At 43.8% G+C, this 19687-nt stretch overlaps 1 protein-coding gene across 1 annotated transcript; it reads right to left on the minus strand.

Moving 5' to 3' along the window:
- Positions 1–234: 234 nt before the first annotated feature.
- Positions 235–17018, minus strand: DPPA2 (developmental pluripotency associated 2). The gene is made up of 7 exons (XM_053564626.1): positions 16917–17018; positions 15013–15161; positions 10636–10795; positions 10490–10543; positions 8899–9160; positions 4289–4484; positions 235–304 (listed from the first exon to the last, which is right to left on the minus strand). Exons 1-7 carry the CDS (start codon positions 16947–16949, stop codon positions 235–237), a joined length of 924 nt encoding a protein of 307 aa, XP_053420601.1. The 5' UTR covers positions 16950–17018.
- Between the last annotated feature and the right edge of the window lie 2669 nt (positions 17019–19687).

The raw sequence follows: 19687 nt of genomic DNA on the forward strand, positions 1-19687 counted from the left end.
GAGGCACTTGGGATGGTTAGGATATAGCACAGCAATTATTGGGATGTGAGTCAATTTATGGGCTCTCCACCATCTGACCTTCCAGGTAGAAAGGCAAGCAATGAAAGACTTGTAAATTTCTCCCCTAAACCTTGGCAAATAGTGGGAAGGCAGAAAGTTTTTCTTTTATCAGTTTCTTCTCAATTGCCTTCAACTCAAAATTATACTTACTTTGAGGTGGCACATTCTGGTCTCCTACTTTGTGTTTGAAGTAGTTCGCTTCTTCCTCTTCGCTATCATTAATCTTTTCATTATCTTCTTATTTCTATAAGGCAAGTAGAAAAAAATTGTAAAAAAAAAATGCTAGAGCAATTAATATAAACCACTCCATACCAACCCCATAAAAATGACCAATAAAATAAAGAATCCAGGGCGGCGCCTGTGGCTCAAAGGGGTAGGTGCTGGCTCCATATGCTGGAGGTGGTGGGTTCAAACCCAGCCCCGGGCAAAAACTACTAAAAATAAAAAACAAACAAACAAAAAAAAGAATCTACTTCAGGAGTTCCTGAGTAGTTTGCCCCCAAATGTAGGATGATGCATGTAGGCTTGGTGCCCGTAGCTCAGGGAGTAGGGCGCCAGCCACATATACCAAAGGGGGCGCGTTGAGCCTGGCCCATGGCCACATACACAAAGGTGGCAGGTTGAGCCCGGGCCAGCTAAACAACAATGACAACTGCAACCAAAAAATAGCCAGACATTGTGGCGGGTGCCTACTGTAGTCCCAGCTACTCAGGAGGCTGAGGCAAGAGAGTCGCTTAAGCCCAAGAGATAGCCGTGAGCTGTGATGCCATAACACTCTAACTGAGGGCAACATAGTGACTCTGTCTCAAAAAAAAAGTTTTATGTAGTAAGCAAAGGGATAGGACTGTCCACTTATTCTCAGGGCTGCTATTCTGTATGTACCAAGGGGTCTCACTTCCTTTACCCTTTATACTCTCCATTCAGTCTTTCTCATACTACCCCCCATTCACACAAGCTTATGGTTTTACCATTAAAATTAAAAAAAAAGAAAGAAAGAAAAAGAGAGAAAGAAGGGAGAAAAGGAGGGAGAGACAGAGAAAGAAACCTCCTCGAGGTGACTGAACTATGTATCCGCCATGCCCTCCTTCTAGGCTTAGCAAATGAAGATAATCAACATGTTCTGCTTCTAGCTCTGCACGGGCTCCACTCCAACCGACTGCACTCACGCTCTGGTTTCTACTGACCCCCACAACCTACCCTCAGAAGAGGCACCATGGTGGGTTGCAGTGGCTCATTCCTATAACTCCAACAATTTGGAAGGCCATCATGGGATGATTACTTGAGATCAGGTGTTCAAGACCAGGGTGGGTGCATAGTTAAATTGTGTCTTTACAAAAATTTAGCCAGGTGTGGTGATAGGAATTCAAAGTGACATTGAACTACGATTATGCCATGACACTCAAGCCTGAGCAAAGTGAAAATCAGTCTCTACCAAAAAAAAAAAAAAAATGTCCGGTCCCAACAGCACAGCATTCATCCTTACCCTACACCATAGATGGCCACCTCACTGCCAACCACTCCCATCTAAGACTCTCTGCCCATTTCTTTCTTTACTCTCTCATTCCCTAACCTCTATTGTGCTTTCTCTGTCCTCATTGTCTACATCCCATCAATATGCTGATTCCCTTCAGAGTTCTTTCCTAAATCCTTTCTTACAAGCTCTTATCAAAAATGTATGGGCTGCCAGGCATGGTGGCTCATGTCTGTAATCCCAGCACTTGGGAGGCTGGGGCGAGTGGATTGCCTGAGCTCACGGGTTCAAGACCAGCCTGAGCCAGAGCAAGACCCTGTCTCATTCCTCTTTAATTTTTTTTTCCTGCCTTTGAGCATTCAACTTTGTTGTTGTTGTTGTTGAGATAGAGTTTCACTATGTCGCCCTCAGTAGAGGGCTGTGGCATCACAGCTCACAGCAACCTCAAAGTCTTGGGTCAGGGGTCCTCAAACTACGGTCCGCAGGCCACATGAGGTGGTATGATTGTATTTGTTCCTGTTTTGTTTTTTTACTTCAAAATAAGATATGTGCAGTGTGCATAGGAATTTGTTCATAGTTCTTTTTATTTTATTTTTATTAAATTTTTTATTCATTTAATTATTATTTTTTTTGAGACAGAGCCTCAAGCTGTTGCCCTGGATAGAGTGCTATGAATCATAGCTCACAGCAACCTCAAACTCCTGGGCTCAAGCGAGTCTCCTGTCTCCGCCTCCCAAGTAGCTGGGACTACAGGCACCCACCACAACTCCCGGCTATTTTTTGGTTGCAGCCGTCATTGTTGTTTGGCAGGCCCGGACTGGATTTGAACCCGCCAGCTCAGGTGTATGTGGCTGGCGCCTTAGCCGCTTGAGCCACAGGCGCTGAGCTGTTTTTTTTTTTGTTTTTTTTTTGGCCCTCCAACGGTCTGAGGGACAGTGAACTGGCCCCCTGTTTAAAAAGTTTAAGGACCCCAAATAAAAAAAAAAAAAAAAGTTTAAGGACCCCTGGGTGATTCTCTTGCCACAGACTCCTAAGTAGCTGAGACTACAGATGCCCGCCGAAACGCACAGCTGTTTTTCTATTGCAGTTGTCATTGTTGCTTTAGCTGGCCGGGGCCGAGATTAAACCGGCCAACCTTGGTGTATGTAGCTGGCACCATAACCACTGAGCTACGGGCGCTGCTGAGCATTGACTCCTTTAAATTTTCATCAGGGTAATGGATTATGTCTTTCCTGATTATAGTAATCACTTACTTAATCTCCAATATAGTCTCTGTTGCAAGATTTTAAACTACCTTTTTTTTTATTGAGACAGAGTCTGACTCTCTTGTTCAGGCTAGAGTTCCATGGCATCAATCTAGCTCATAGTAACCTCAAACTCGTGGGTTCAAGTGATCCTCCTGTCTCAGCCTCCCAAGTAGCTGGACTACAGGTGCCTGCCATGATACCTGGACAACTTTTTCTATTTTTAGCAAAGATGGGATATCACTATTACTGCTCAGGCTGGTCTCAACTCCTGAGTTCAAGCAATTCTCCTATATTGGCCTCCCAAAGTGCTTGGATAACAGGGGTGAGCCACTTTCTTAAGAAAGAAAGGAAAACAAAAAAGCTCAGCACCCATAGCACAGTGGTTATGGTGCCAGCCACATACACCGAGGCTGGTGGGTTCGAACCTGGCCCAGGCCAGCTAAACAACAACAACTGCAACAAAAAAAATAGCCAAGTTTTGTGTTGGGCACCTGTAGTCCTAGGTACTTGGGAGGCTGAAGCAAGAGAAACACATAAGCCCAAGAGTTTGAGGTTGCTGTGAGCTGCAATGCCACGGCACTCTGCCAAGGGTAACATGGTTGAGACTCTGTCTTTAAAAAAAAAAAAAAAAAAAAAAAGAAGAAACAAAACCAAAAAACTCCCTTAACTTCTGTCTTCAACCCTCTCATGCCTCTCACATCACTTATATACTATTCCATCACCAAAAGATGAGTTTTATACTCATCGATGTCAATAGAAGTTTCAACTATACTGATTTACTGGCAGTTTCTAAATATATATCATTTTATCCCCATGTGTTTATATTAGCTATCCCCACAAGTGGTAAGCTCATCCCCATTACATGAAATTTCCTCCGAAGTTTTCTTAATTTACTCTAATATCAGTTCATCCCATATATTTTCATAGCTTTTCTTACTTACTTTTGAGTATGCTATATTGATTGTCTAAATTCTGTATCCCCTGCCACCTAAATAAATAAATAAATGGATTTTTATCCTCAGGTGAGTATGTGCCATGTAGTAAGAATTCCCACCCAAGGCCAGGTGTGCATGGTAGCTCATGCCAGTAGTCCCAAATCCTTGGTAGGACTGAGGCAGAAGGATCACTTAAGGCCAAGAGTTTGAGACTGCAGTGAGCTATGACTTTGTTACTGCAAGGAGCCCGGGTGATAGAGCGAGACTCCATCTCTAAAAAAATTTTAAAAATATTCTAATATTTGTGGGGGCTTTTTCCTTTAGAATGGATCCCTGCAAGTAAGACCGAAATCAGATCCTGACTTGTCAGGTACTTTGTGAAGGCTGCTAAGAACTAGCCATATTCATCTGAATTCTAGTCCACCACTAAGTTCTTTTTGATTCCTATTTTTGCCTGGTCCACATGGCAAATTAGATGGCCTGATCTACATGGCAAAACAGCATGTTTGCCCCCTGCCGTCTATTAAATTATTCAGAATTCCATCGATACCTCTACTTTTCTATGTAAGGGTTACCTCTTAGCACATTCAGGGCACAACAAATTATCTTCTAGGCTTGGAGATGGGAAAATGCAGGCTGGTAACAGGAAGAGGGAAATCATCCTCCGGGGAGTGGCAGGCACCCAGGCCTGACCTGCATGAAACTGTAGGCGTACCCAACCCTCTGTGTCTGCAGGGAGAAGCTCGCCATGGATCGCACACCACCTAAGGCCTGGGGAAGCAAAGAGAAGCAAATGTAAACAGCAAAAAATCAAGACAAGACTTACCACACCTCTCATCAAGTCACTCTGGGTTTTGTTCTCTTACATTGTACTCACAAATCAATTGCATGAAAAGTAGACCAAAAGACACTGTAATCTAACTTCACAAATAATACAGCATGAGGGATACTAGTTAGCATTTTGGAAAGCTTGCTTTGTGTCTAGGATTTTGCTAAGTGATTTACATGTACTAATATCTTTATTTTATTTTTAAGTACATTTCTATTTTCTCTTCTTATTTACAGGTGAGGTAGCAGGTGTTTATGGTGCTAAGTGTATTAATTTTCCCAGAAGCAAGACATGCATGGGATTTTGACTCCACCCATTTACCTAACCACTACATTGTACTGCTTCAACTACAGAAAACGGGGGGGGGGTGGGGAAGAAATCTGCTTTTTCTTTTCTTTCTTTCTTTTTTTTGGGGGGGGTAGAAAGAGTCTCACTCTGTTGTACAAGGCTGGAGGTCTGTGGCATCACAGCAACCTCAAACTATTGGGCTCAAGTGATCCTTTTGGTTCAGCCTCATGAGTAGCTGGGACTACAGGCATCAGCCATGACACCCAGGTAATTTTTCTATTTTTAATAGAAACAGGGCAAGGTTTCATCCTTGCTCAGGCTGGTGTGGAACTCCTGAGTTCCATTGACCCACCCAGCTCGGCCTCCCAAGAGTGCTAGGGTTACAGGCGTAAGCCACTGTGCCTGGCCTCAAAAAGTTTGTTTAAAAAGTATAAAGAGGCAGTATAAGCCACTGTGCCTGGCCTCAAAAAGTTTGTTTAAAAAGTATAAAGAGGCAGTATAAGCCACTGTGCCTGGCCTCAAAAAGTTTGTTTAAAAAGTATAAAAGGTATAATGTAGCTTAGTGAGTAGGGCACTGGCCCCATATACCGAGGGTGGTGGGTTCGAACCCGACCCCAGCCAAACTGCAACAACAACAACAAAATAGCCGGGTGTTGTGGTGGGCACCTGTAGTCCCAGCTACTCGGGAGGCTGAGGCAAGAGAATTGCCTAAGCCCAAGAGCTGGAGGTTGCTGTGAACTGTGATGCCCCAGCACTCTACTGAGGGCGACAAAGTGAGATTCTGTCTTTTAAAAAAAAAAAAAAATAGTGTGGGCAGCGCCTGTGGCTCAGCGGGTAGGGTGCTGATCACATATATCAAGGGTGGCCGGTTCAAACCCGGCCCCGGCCAAAAGCAGCAACAACAACAACAACAACAAAAAAAAATAGCTGGGCCTTATGGCGGGCGCCTGTAGTCCCAGCTACTCGGGAAGCTGAGGCAAGAGAATTGCCAAGCCCAAGAGCTGGAGGTTGCATGACCTGTGACACCATGGCACTTTACCAGGGTGACAAAGTGAGACTCTGTCTCAAAAAAAAAACAAAAAAAAAAGGACTAAAGGGAACTGATGAGGTTTAGCTCAAGCAGCTAGGGCACCAGCCACATACACTGGAGCTGGCGGGTTCAAATCCAGCCCAGGCCCGCCAAACAACAATGACAACTACAACCAAAAAATAGCCAGGCATTGTGGTGGGTGCCTGTAATCCCAGCTACTTGGGAGGCTAAGGCAAGAGAATTGTTTAAGCCCAAGAGTTTGAGGTTGCTGTGAGCTGTGACGCCATGGCACTCAAATAAATAAATAAAAATAAAAAGTGTAAAGAACAAACCTAGGTGAGATGGCTCATGCCTATAATCTCAGCACTCTGGGAGGCCAAGACAGGAGGATCACTTGAGCTCAGAAGTTCGAGATTAGACTGAGACCCCTTCTCTATTAAAACTGCAATGCTGGGCGGCTCCTGTGGCTCAGTGAGTAGGGCGCCAGCCCCATATGCCGAGGGTGGCGGGTTCAAACCCAGCCCCGGCCAAACTGCAACCAAAAAATAGCCGGGCGTTGTGGCGGGCGCCTGTAGTCCCAGCTGCTCGGGAGGCTGAGGCAAGAGAATCGCGTAAGCCCAAGAGTTAAGAGGTTGCTGTGAGCCGTGTGACGCCACGGCACTCTACCCGAGGGCGGTACAGTGAGACACTGTCTCTACAAAAAAAAAAAAATAAAAAAAATAAATAAATAAAACTGCAATGCTTAAAAAAAAAAAAAAAAAAGGACTAAAGGGAACTGATTAGGTTTGCTGGGTGTTTTAGCCTAAAGCATGGAAAAGTGTTCTAGGTTAAAAAAAAAACCTTCCCTTATGATTTGTAGCTACCTACTGTGCCTGACTTGGTGCCTGTGTGAGGATTAAGCCCTTTGTCTGCTCTTGCAATTAATATTCAAATGACTAAAGTTAAATTTGCTTTTGTAATAACAATAAATGTTGTCATCTTCTCTTTTGAAAAAAAAAAAAAAAAACAAAAAACTGCAGTGCTAGAGGGTGGCGCCTGTGGCTCAAAGGAGTAGGGCGCCAGCCCCATATGCCGGAGATGGTGGGTTCAAACCCAGCCCCAGTCAAAAACTGCAAAAAAACTGCACTGCTACAAAAAGTAGCCAGATATTGTTGCAGGTGCCCGTACTCTCAGCTAGTCGGGAAGCTGAGGCAGGAGGATTGCTTCAGCCCTAGAGTTTAAGGTTACTATGATCTAGGCTAATGCCACAGCACTCTAGCCTAGGCAAAAGAGTGAGACTCCGTCTCAAAAAAAAAAAGTAAAAGAGTAAAACACCAATCTAGTTAGGGAGATGGGATGTTTTCAAGAAAATAACACAAGTGAACAGATACCAAACGTCTAAAACGGAAAGGTGCAGTCATGGCGGGTTTAAACTACCCGTGGATAAGCAGTGTATGTGGAGTAATATCTCCCTAGTTAGACTGTGAAACAAAAGTAGTGAACATGTGTGTTTAGCACAATATATTTAGCACCTAGATATATTCTTGGACCACAGTAGATGCTTAATAATTACTGAATAAAGAAGAACATGAAAGGATGAGTAATTGTGGGATGACATTAGCTCATATGGCACATTAATGAAATTTGCAAAGAAGCGTCATCTTTGAGAACTGAGTACCACAGAAGCACAGCTTTATGGAAGAACAATGTCTTTGCACAAATTATTAAAAGGTGCCTATTCCTCCTCACAGAAAGGAATGCAGTTTGGGGAGCTAAGGATAGGCCAATTTCAGCTCCAGATCTTCCTTTTGACCAGGTCCTTGCATGATGGATAATGTGCCCTACTATACAAGTTGGCCCTGAGCAAAAAGGATCGATCTGGAACACTTCTACAAAAGGAGAGTGTGGGAGAGAAGAAAAGGGTTCCAGCAAAAAGGAGGGTAACTTTTTGCTGGTCTGAGATAGGGTCTGGAGGTGAAGGAAAAATAGCAAGGAAGAAGGAGCAGGATTTGGAGACAAGTGGAGTTAAGTCACCATCAAGATTTCTTAGAGGACAGGAGCCCCAAAAATCTTTTATTCTTTTTTTTTTTTTTTTTTTAAGAGAGTCTCACTTTGTCACCCTCTAGAGCACCGTGGCATCATAGCTCACAGTAACCTCAAATTGCTAGGCTCAAGTGATTCTCTTGCCTCAGCCTACTGTGTAGCTAGGACTAGAGGTGACTGCCACAATGCCCACCTATTTTTAGAGACAGGGTCTCACTCTTGCTCAGGCTGATCTTGAACCTGTGAGCTCAGGCAATCAACCCACCTTGGCCTCCCAGAGTGCTGGGATTACAGGTGTGAACCACCACACCCAACCCCCCAAACCTTCTGATCATTGTTGTTTGCTTTTGGTGTGTTTAGGTGTGTCTCATACAGTCTCATACCCAATCTATGAAATAGTAGTTATTGGACAGGGCACGGTGGCTCATGCCTATAATCCTAGCATTCTGGGAGTCCTAGGCAGGTGGCTAGCTTGAGCTCATGAGTTCGAGACCAGACTGAGCAAAAAGAAAATTAGAAAAATAGAAAAACGGAGGCAAGAGGATCACTTGAGCCTGAGTTGGAGATTGCTGTGAGCTATGATGCCACAGCACTCTATCCAGGGTGACAGCTTGAGTCTCTGTCTCAAAAAAGAAAGAAAAAAAATAGTAGTTAGCCTGTAGTCCCAGCTGTTCAGGAGGCTGAGGCAAGAGAATCGCGTAAGCCCAAGAGCTAGAGGTTGCTGTGAGCCATGTGACGCTACGGCACTCTACCGAGGGCAGTAAAGTGAGACTCTGTCTCTACAAAAAAAAAAAAAAAGAAAGAAAGAAATAGTAGTTATAATTTTCATTTTATAGATCAGGATGCCAGAACTTATCTAGGAAAAGATAAGGCAAGAATTTGAACCAATATTCGTGCTATGAATGCCTTGCAGAAGACCTCATCCTGTGGTCAACTACACTATTAGATTAGTCTTGGATAGATGACAGTTAACCTGTTTCTCTGGAGTGATACTCATGCATGAAGCTTGATCTTACCAGAAGCTGTTGTCAAAAAGGCCTCAGCAGAAGCAGGAACGGACCGTGAATTCAGAGTCTTCGGCTGACCAGCTTTTGCAGCAATCCTTGCCCAGGATGCCAATGCAGATTCCTGAGCTGATGTTATCACTTCCACTCTATCGAGCTCTTCTGTTTTCACACTCATCTTGGACCTTTTCTGAGGTTTTGCTCTCTCGATCTCTGCCTTGAGTTTCCTTGAACATGAATGCACTTTGGCCTCCTTTGGTGTTTCAGGAATTTCCTGCCAATGAAATTCATGATGAGTATTATTCAGTGGAGTACTACTGCCATAAGGACTTTGGTTTTGAATTTATCATTCTTTATACTGAACTGAACATGTATGTCAATTTGGGAAGGGTTTAGGAATATTAGGTGTCTTAAAGCAGTGATTCTCAATTAGAAGTTTTTTGTTTTCTAAACTGGGGGGTAGGCTCGGTGCCTATAGCACAATGGTTACGGCACCAGCCACATACACCAAGGGTGGTGGGTTTGAACCCAGCCTGGGCCAGCTAAACAACAATGACAACTGCAAAAAAAAATAGCTGGGGCGGTGCCTGTGGCTTGGTGAGTAGGGCACCGACCCCGTATACCGAGGGTGGCGGCTACAAACCCGGCCCTGGCCAAACTGAACATGGATGGAGCTGGAACATATTCTTCTTAGCAAAGTATCTCAAGAATGGAAGAAAAAGTATCCAATGTACTCAGCCCTACTATGAAGCTAATTTATAGCTTTCATATGAAGGCTATAACCCAACTATAGCACAAGACTATGGGGAAAGGGCCAAGGGAGGGAAGGGGAGGGGGAAGGTTGGGGTGAGGGAGGGTAATTGGTGGGGCCACACCTACGGTGCATCTTAGAATGGGTACAGGCAAAACTTACTAAATGCAGAATTCAAATGTCTTCATAAAATAACTAAGAAAATGCCATGAAGGCTATGTTAAACAGTTTGATGAAAATATTTCAGATTGTATATGAAACCAGCACATTGTACCCCTTGATTGCACTAATGTACACAGCAATGATTTAATAATAAAAAAAAAAAATAGCTGGGTGTTCTGGCAGGTGCCCGTAGTCCCAGCAACTCAGGAGGCTTAGGCAAAAGAATCGCCTAAGCCCAAGAGCTGGAGGTTGCTGTGAGCTGTGAGCACTCTACCAAGGGTGACATAGCGAGACTCTGTCTCAAAAAAGAAAAAAGAGGCTCAGCACCTGTGGCTCAAGTGGCTAAGGCGCCGGCCACATACAACTGAGCTGGCAGGTTCGAATCCAGCCAGGGCCCACCAAACAACAATGATGACTGCAACCAAAAAATAGCCAGGCATTGTGGTGGGTGCCTGGAGTCCCAGCTACTTAGGAGGCAGGAGAATCGCTTGAGTCCCGGAGTTGGAGGTTGCTGTGAGCTGTAATGCCATGGCACTCTACCAGGGGGACAGTTTGAGGCTCTGTCTCAAAAAAAAAAAAAAGAAAAGAAAAGAAAAAGAAACCCTACCTTGGAGGTACAACCCATGTAGAGAGAGACAACTCATGCTTAGAACCCACCCTCTTTACACCATCAAAACACCCATTACTCACACATTTCTGTTCAGGAAAGGCATGCTCCTGAAGCCTCAGAAAAACTTCTGTTTTCTTAGGAAGTTAAGAGGGAAATAAAAATTAAAAGTTGACAAATATTGCCATGTTTATTCCAAGCAGCAGAGGTTTTCACTAGTGTTACTAACCTTGCCATCAGTACTCAACTTGAGTTGCTGGCACCAGTTCCTCAAAGTGTCTCGACACACATCATTAATGGGAGGCAAAACGGTTGGCAAGGGAAGATCAGGTTTTTTACATCTAGCTTTTCGGAAGGCTTTTGATTGTTTATTTGTTGGAGGTAGATGAACTGAGAAAAGAATAGAACAAAAGTAGGAATAATTTAAAGTCTGTGATTCTTTTACAATTTTACAAGATCTTTTTGCTTTTCCCACGACCAGTCTGCACACAAACATTCAATTTTTTTGCCTCAGGCAGGATGGCTCACACCTGGAATCCCTAGCACTCTGGGAAGCCAATGTGAGCAGATTGCCTGAGCTCAAGAGACCAATCTGAGCAAGAGGGAGACTCCATCTCCACTAAAAGTAGAAAAACTAGCTGCCTGTAGTCTCAACTACTTGGGAGGATGAGGCAAGAAGATCACTCATGCTCAAGACTATGAAGTTGTTGTGAGCTATGATACCATAGCATTCTACATAGGGCAAGAGTAAGACTTTGTCTCAAAAAAAAAAAAAAAACGAAACAAACTAACAGGGGAAAAAAACAAAAAAACAGGCTCGGCACCTATAGCTCAGCAGCTAGGGCACCAGCCACACACACCAGGGCTAGCAGGTTCGAACTCAGCCCGGGCCTGCCAAACAAAAATGACAACTACAACAAAAAAATAGTCAGGTGTTGTGGAGGGCACCTATTGTCTCAGCTACTTGGGAGGTTGAGGCAAGAGAATCGCTTAAGGGTGGTGATTCAGTGAGTAGGGCAGCAGCCCCATATACCAAGGGTGGTGGGTTCAAACTGGCCCCAGCAGAACTGCAACAAAAAAAATAGCCGGGTGTTGTGGCGGGTGCTTATAGTCCCAGCTACTCGGGAGGCTGAGGCAAGAGAATGGCCTAAAGCCCAGGAGCTGGAGGTTGCTGTGAGTTGTGTGACGCCACAGAATTCTTCCGAGGGCGATAAAGTGAGACTCTGTCTCTACAAAAAAAAAAAAAAAAAGAGAGAGAGAGAGAGAATTGCTTAAGCCCAAGAGTTTGAGGTTGCTGTGAGCTGTGATGCTACAGCACTCTACCAAGGGGGACATAGTGAGACTCTGTCTCTACAAAAAAAAAAAAAAAAGAGAGAGAGAGAGAATAGCTTAAGCCCAAGACAGAGTCTCAAAAAAAAAAAAAGAAAAATCAGTTTTTATTTCTCCTATTACAAATGAGGTAACAGATTCAGGAATGTAAGGATTTGTCCAAGATTTCGGAGATACAAAAAATGGCAGACCTAGGACTCAAACCTATGTTTAGATTCTAAATTCCATGTTTTTATACTACATATAGCAGCCTGTTGTTTTCTGTGGCCTCCAACCATCAACTATGTAGAATATTGTATTGGATTTCTCTTCTAAAACGTCTAGATTTGGGGCTCGGCGCCTGTGGCTCAAGCAGTTAAGGCGCCAGCCACATACACCTGAACTGGTGGGTTCGAATCTAGCCCTGGCCCACCAAACAACAATGATGGGCTGCAACCAACAAATAGCCGGGCATTGTGGCAGGCGCCTCTAGTCCCAGCTACTTGGGAGGCGGAGGCAGGAGAATGGCTTGAGCCCAGGAGTTGGAGGTTGCTGTGAGGTGTGACGCCACAGCACTCTACCCAGGGTGACAGCTTGAGGCTCTGTCTCAAAAAAAAAAAAAACAAAAAAACCACAAAATGTCTAGATTTTGGAACACAAATTATCAGCTTTCTGTACAGAAATAAAAAGAAACCTCCACTAACCTTACCTCCAATCAGCAGTGGTCCACCTTTCTGGCAGCCTGCCTCATTTTTCTGTATGGTACCTCAGCACCCCATCTCACCTCCCTCTGCTTAGCTCTAGCCCATCATTATTTACTTCATCTTGGGCCCGTGGGCCTTGAGGGGAGGGCTGGAAGGCCCAGGACCGGCTCCTGCTCTTCCCTTAGTCCATGGGCTTAAAAAAATAATTAAAGGCCAAATACAATGGTTCATGCCTATAATCCTAGCACTCTGGGAGGCAGGTGGATTCCTTGAGTTCAGGGGTTCGAGACCACCCTGAGTAAGAGTGAGGCTCTGTCTCTACTAAAAACAGATAAATAGAAAAACTAGCTGGGTTCTGGGGGCAAGACATGATTGCAAGAGGGACTTTGCCTGGTGAATGCAATCAGTATAACCTGGCTTATTGTACCCTCAATGAATCCCCAACAATAAAAACAAGAAAAAAAGAAAAAAAAAAACTTTATAAAATGGAAAAAAAAAAAAAAAAAGAAAGAAAAACTAGCTGGACATTGCAGTGGGCCCCTGTAGTCCCAGCTACTTGGAGGGTTGAGGCAAGAGGATCACTTGAGCCCAGGAGTTTGAAATTGCTGTGAGCTATGATAGCACTATAACCAGTGCAACAGAGTGAGACTCTGTCTCAAAAAAAAAAGTATTGGGCTCGGCGCCTGTGGCTCAAACAGCTAAGGCTCCAGCCACATACACCAGAGCTGGCAGGTTCAAATCCAGCCCAGACCTGCCAAACAACAACAATTGCAACCAAAAAAAAAAAAAAAAAATAGCCGGGCATTGTGGCAGCCGGGCATTGGTGCCTACAGCCCCAGCTACTTGGGAGGCTGAGGCAAGAGAATCACTTAAGCCCAAGAGTTGGAGGTTGCTACGAGCTGTGATGCCATGGCACTCTACCCAGGGCGACAGCTTGAGGCTCTGCCTCAAAAAATAAATAAATAAATAAAAAGTATTGGATATCCATGCATTGTGGTGGGTGCCTATAGTCCCAGATACTTGGAAGGCTGAGGCAAGAGAATCACTTAAGCCTAAGAGTTGGAGGTTGCTGTGAGCTGTGACACCACGGTACTCTACCCAGGGTGAGCGAGACTCTGTCTCAAAAAAAAAAAAAAAAAAAAAAAATCACCTTGAAATCCTCATTATTGGCCCAGAAAATAAAACTATCCTGAAATATTTATTTGGTGATTTTATATGAAAGACTGAGAACAGATCTAAAGGGTCATGATTTTAAGAGCTGTTGTATTTTTTTGTTTTTTGCTCAGGCTGTTTCTGAATTCCTGAGCTTAAGCAATCCACTTGCCTCGGAGTGCAAGTATTATAGGTAGCCACAGGTGCCCAGCCAAGCTGCTGTATATTTAATCAGTAATTATTTGCTAAGAAAAATACTAGATTTTTACCAAAATTATCTAAATTGTCATAGAGGCAAGTATTAACTCCATTTTTTATAGAAGAGGAGATTGAGCTTCATGTGTTGGGAATTTGAATTCTTTCTTGTCTAGCTGCCCCACAAGACCATGCTCTGTCCAAAATGCTCCACTGTTTTTTTTTTTTTCCCAGAGGCTAGAGTGAACGCACTGGTATAATCACAGCTCACTGCTGCCTTGAGCTCCTGAGATTGAGAGACCCTCCCACCTCGCCTCCAGGGAAGCTGGGACTTCAGGTGCTTTAAAATAATTAAAGGCCAAGTACAGTGGCTCAAGCCTATAATCCTGGGAGGCAGGTGGATCCCTTGAGCACAGGGGTCCGAGACCAGCCTGAGCAAGAGTGAGACCCTTAGGCTTAAGCAATTCTCTTGCCTCAGCCTCCCATGTAGCTGGAACTACAGGCACCCACCACAATGCCCGGCTATGTTTAGAGATGAGGTCTCAAGCGGCGCCTGTGGCTCAGTGAGTAGAGCGCCAGCCCCATATGCCGACGGTGGCGGGTTCAAACCCAGCCCCGGCCAAACTGCAACAAAAAAATAGCTGGGCGTTATGGCTGGCGCCTGTAGTCCCAGCTACTCGGGAGGCTGAGGCAAGAGAATCGCGTAAGCCCAAGAGTTAGTTGCTGTGAGCCATGTGACGCCACGGCACTCTACCTGAGGGCGGTACAGTGAGATTCTGTCTCTACAAAAATAAATAAATAAATAAATAAATAAATAAATAGAGATGAGGTCTGTCTCTTATTCAGACTTGTCTTGAACTCCTGAGCTCAAGCAATCCACCGGGCTCTGCATCACAAGTGCTGGGATTACAAGCGTGAGCCACCGTGCCCAGTCGAGGTCTCACTGTTGCTTAGGCTGGTTTCAAACCTGAGAGCTCAGGCAATCCACCCACCTTGGCCTCCCAGAGTACAAGGATTACAGGTGTGAGCCACTGCGCCTGGCCTATTTTTTGTCTTAAAAGCAGCAGTACATGGAGTTGGCTTAGCAGATGAGAAGTAGGGGAGTTTGAGAGATCTCTTACTACAGATCATGATGGCGAGATTTAAATTGGTGCTGTAGAATCAAAGGATAGGGAAAAAAAATCTTACTTTTCCTGAACTTCTCAGAGTTGTAGAGCTGGCTCACTGAGGCAGTCCCTGTTCTCATATCTTCATTGTGTTTCTGGGGATTGTTCAGTTTGACATCAGAAGTTGAAGAAACAGTTGGTTCCATTTGTTCATTATTTGAATCATCTTTAACTGGAACCAATGTCAAAATCACACTTTCTTCATCATCTATTTCCTCCTCAGAGAAATTCTGGAAAGAATCAGTCACAGATTCTTATTTAACATTATACAACTAAACTGCTTACTTTTAAGGCACAACTGATGAACCAGAAACTGAGAAGACAATAGGTGGATGGAGTGAAGAGTTCTAATATTCCTTATACACGATGTTTATTAGCAGAACCTTCCTTGGTAAAGGAAACAATGAGAAAATGGGCAAAAGCCAATTTACAGGTGGGTGATAATGAAAGAGAAAATAAAAGAGTAGGGCTTGAGTTTGAAGAATTACTTCCTCAGGGCTTCCTCCCCATCAGCCAAAACACCAAACACTTTCACTGTGTCTCCTGAATCTGCTATCACACCCAAGATTCCCAATTCCAGTTATTAAATTTCACTCACACAAGCAATAACCTCCTATTATCCCCAGTCCATTCTGGCTGTTTTTTTTGCACAATTCGCTCTCCTACTTCTTGAAAACTTAGTGGCTTGTTTTTGTTATTCGGGTTAAAACCAAGATTAGTCCAAAAATCTGTGAACAAATGAATGCCTCAACAGCCTGGCCCCTGCCCGTGTCTCCAGCTCAAACCCCACCCTTTCTAAGCTTCAGCCTCTAAGGGCTTATTTCAGCTCCCAGGCCTGAGCCTGGAGCAGGTATCTATCTGTTTTGCTCTTTGTAGCTTTCACTGTAACTGACAAAGCACCCAACACAATTGCATTCCCCTGTTGTTTTTGTTATTTAATGAATTACATTGGAAAAGCCGGAAACATTTACTGGTTTTCTACAGTACAGAGGCACTGTGCTAAGTGCTTTCTGTATATTTCTTCCAGGTAATTCTCACAGCATATTTACAGGCATTTTTTAGTTTCTTGTTTTACAAATGAGGAAACTGAGTCTGAGGAATTAAATGAACAATGTCACGGAGTAACACAAGCTCAAGTGTGCTTCTGGTTAGCTTTTTTCTTCTCAAATCCAGAGGTATTTGAATAAACTCTATTCCAGCTCTTCAGTAGAGCTGACATGGTGCCCCTCCCCCTTAGCCAGTTTAATCTCGTCAATGGCTTTCTATTCACTCTCAGCTCGGGTATCATGATTTTTGCATGTGTATAGCACTTGTTTAAACCACTCCCCTCACTTTCGTTCTTGTCAGCTTCAGAAAAATATTATTTGGCAAATATTTTTTGATTGTAGAAATAAATAGAGGCTCAAAGCTCAGAGTAGCTCTGGGACTTGCCTGTAATAATATAACTACTACAAGCTTCTCCTCTAGGCTGGTACAGTGGTCCCTGTAAATGTGCTATGACAGCTTCTCTGTTTAGATTCTTGGACACTTCAGGGCAACCCAAGTCTAGTCTGGAAACTCATTTGGTTTAAAGGCCATTTGTAGTAGATTACTCCTTACTCCAGGAGGAAAAAGAAAACAATTGGCTACTTTCTGATTTTATCCACATTACCCTTTCCACGTTCTTTTTACCGTAGTTTTCCTTTCTTTTTTAATTTATTTTTTCTTGTCCAGTTGGGGTACTGGTAGTCTTTCCTACAAAATAAGTCCTTTCCTTTGAACTAAGAAGAAGAAATTTTACTTCTTTCTACTCTCACCCAAATACATGTGGAGCCACAACCACATCAAAGAAAAGTAACTACCACTTGCAAAGAAGAGGTGGTTTCAGATGGAGGTTTCTTACATCTGGAAACTAAGAATCGGGGCAGAAAGGAAACAAGCAAGGCCTACAGAGACTTTGAAAAGCAGCTCTGTGAGAAAATTAATTCTATCAGAACAGAACTTACCTTCTGGCTGCTACAGTGATTTGAGTCTGACATTTTTTCAGCAGGACCTGGGGGAGGTAAAGCCAGCAATAGTAAGGATAGGTGCAGTTTACTTCTTTTAATCTGAAGATTTCTAGCTTGATTTCTCCTTTTATAAGCAAATGTCTCCCTTCACTTCCGGTTACCCAGAGGAGCTTTGTTTTCCTTCGCTCCACTTTCTCCCCCGCCCTCATTATCTGACAATATAACTTTATCTGTTTTATACTGTCTTGTACGTAAGGTGATAGTTGAATTGTTGAGTAATTAGAATCACTTCAAATCCTTTTTTAAAATTCGATTTTGGGCCAAGCTTGGTGGCTCATACCTGTAATCCTAGCTAGCACTCCCAGAGGCCGAGGTGGAGAATCACTTTGAGATCAGGAGTTTGAGAACAGCCTGAGCAAGAATGAGACCCTGTCTCTACTAAAAATAGAAAAGTGAGCTGAGCATGGTGATACAAGCCTGTAGTTCCAGCTACTTGGGAGGCTGAGGCAGGAGAATTGCTTCAGCCCAGGAGTTTGAGATTACAGTGAGGCAGGCTGATACCACAGCACTTATAGCCTGGACAAAATAGTGAGACTCTGTCTCAAAAAACAAAAAAAGGGGGGGGGAGGGGTTTGGGGGTGGAGTTTGGGCGTGGTGGCTCTCTGCTATAATCTCGGCCTATAATCCTAGCACGCTGGGAGGCCAGCTCAGGAGGATCCCTGGAGCTCAGGAGTTCCAGAAAAGTCTGTCTAAGAAAGAGATCTTGGCTCTTCTAAAAATAGAAAAATTACCTGAGCATGGTGGCAGGCGCCTGTAGGCCCAGCTACTGGGGAAGCTGAGGCAGGAAGCTCGCTTGAACCCAGGAGTTTGAGATTGATGCTAGTGAACTCTAGTCTGGGCAACAGAGTGGGACTCTGTCTCAAAAATAATAATAATATATTGAGCTGGGCAGAAGAGAAGGGTTTGGCTATGCAGAAGAGGAGCAGCAGGACTCCAAACATTAAGACAAGCCATGGAATAAGGAATGCAGGGGGAGCTGTAAACACTTGGGAATTGCTGGAGCATATGTTGGAGGCAGAATGTAGCGAAAGAGAAAGCAGATGTTCTCTCAGGTCACTTTAAGAGCTAAGAAATTGCTGTTAAGGAATAAGATGGCAGCACTGAGAGCCAAGTGCCTTTATAGACGACTTTCTCTGCCCCATGAATGGTTCCATCCGTAAGTCTCAGGAGCTAGGAGGCCCATGGCCAGTTTCATTTCACAGTATAATTTAGTAAAAGTGTAGTCTGCAAATGCTCAGTTTCAGTTTATTGAAGAACTGATTGGAAATATAAATTATGAGGCCCCATCCCAGACCTCCTTGAGGGTAGGGCCAAAGAAACAGCTTCAAAAGCCCTCTGGGTAACTTAGGCCCCTGAAGTCAAGAACTGTGGCTTGAGGAAGATTTGACCTAAGGGCTTTGGAGATGGGTAGATAATGGCGGTTAATTGTTAGCATTCCAGCTCCTCCTTTTGCTCCTCCTTTCCAGTATGGAAGTGGAATGCTGCTGCAAGCAGATCAACCCACAAAGCACTCATCTCCCTGCTTGGGTGCAGCCTCAGGAGCTTTTTCTCAGTAAATTAGAGGGAAGCTGAGCTGGTGACAGGAGCTGATTTTAGTGCCTTAGGAGTTGAGGCAGGATTTCAGGTGGGAGGACCATTTTTCTTTTTTTTACTATTATTTCCTTTTTTATACTATTTTTTTTGTTGCATTTTTCACAATAAAATATCCTGTTTTACTAGGAGTTTTTCTAAGTGTTTTATTATGGGAAAGTGCAAACATACATAAAAGACAATAATATCATCAGTCTCTATCAATCTATCATATAGCTTCAATAATTAATGATTCTCACACTCTCAATCTGGTTTTATCCAAACCTCTACCCATTCCCCTTCTCCCAGGTTATTTTAAAGCAAATGCCAGGCTTCATATCATTTTATTTATAAATCAAGGGGAGACCAGTGAGGTGGCTCATGCCTGTAATTTTACCACTCTGGGAGGCTAAGGCAGGAGGATCACCTGAGCTCTGGAGCTTGAGACCAGCCTGAGGAACAGTGAGACCCCATCTCTACTAAAAATAAAAAAAATAAAAAATTAGCCAGGTGTTATGGCGGACACTTATAGTCCCAGTTACTTGGGAGGCAGAGGCAGGAAGATCCCTCAAGCCCAGGAATTTGAGGTTACTGTGAATTAGGCTGACACTATGGCATTCTAGCCTAGGCAACAGAGTGAGACTCTGCCTAAAAAAAAAAAAAAAAAAAGCATAAATTAAGGTGAAAAATACTTTTTTTCTACTATTACTACAATATCTTTTTTTGTATCTAAAAATGATTTTAAGGACTGAGTGCGGTGGCTTATGCCTGTAATCCTAGCACTCTGGAAGGCTGAGGTGGGTAGATTGTCCTGAGCTCACAGGTTTTAGACCAGCCGGAGCCAGAGCAACACCCTGTCTCTAAAAATACCCAGGCATTGTGGTGGGCACCTATAGTCCCAGCTACTTGGGAGGCTGAGGCAAGAGAATCACTTGAGCCCAAGAGTTTGAGTTTGCTGTGAGCTGTGATGTCACAGCACTCTACCGAGGGCGACAAATAAACTGTCTCAATTAAAGGGGAAAAAAAGAGAAAGAGAAAGAGGGTGGCGCCTGTGGTTCAAAGGGGTGGGGCACCAGCCTCATATGCCAGAGCTGGAGGGTTCAAGCCCAGGCCCAGCCAAAAATTGCAAAAAAAAAAGA

This window comes from Nycticebus coucang, chromosome 16, assembly GCF_027406575.1.
Source record: "Nycticebus coucang isolate mNycCou1 chromosome 16, mNycCou1.pri, whole genome shotgun sequence".
In the NCBI taxonomy this organism is placed as follows: domain Eukaryota; kingdom Metazoa; phylum Chordata; class Mammalia; order Primates; family Lorisidae; genus Nycticebus; species Nycticebus coucang.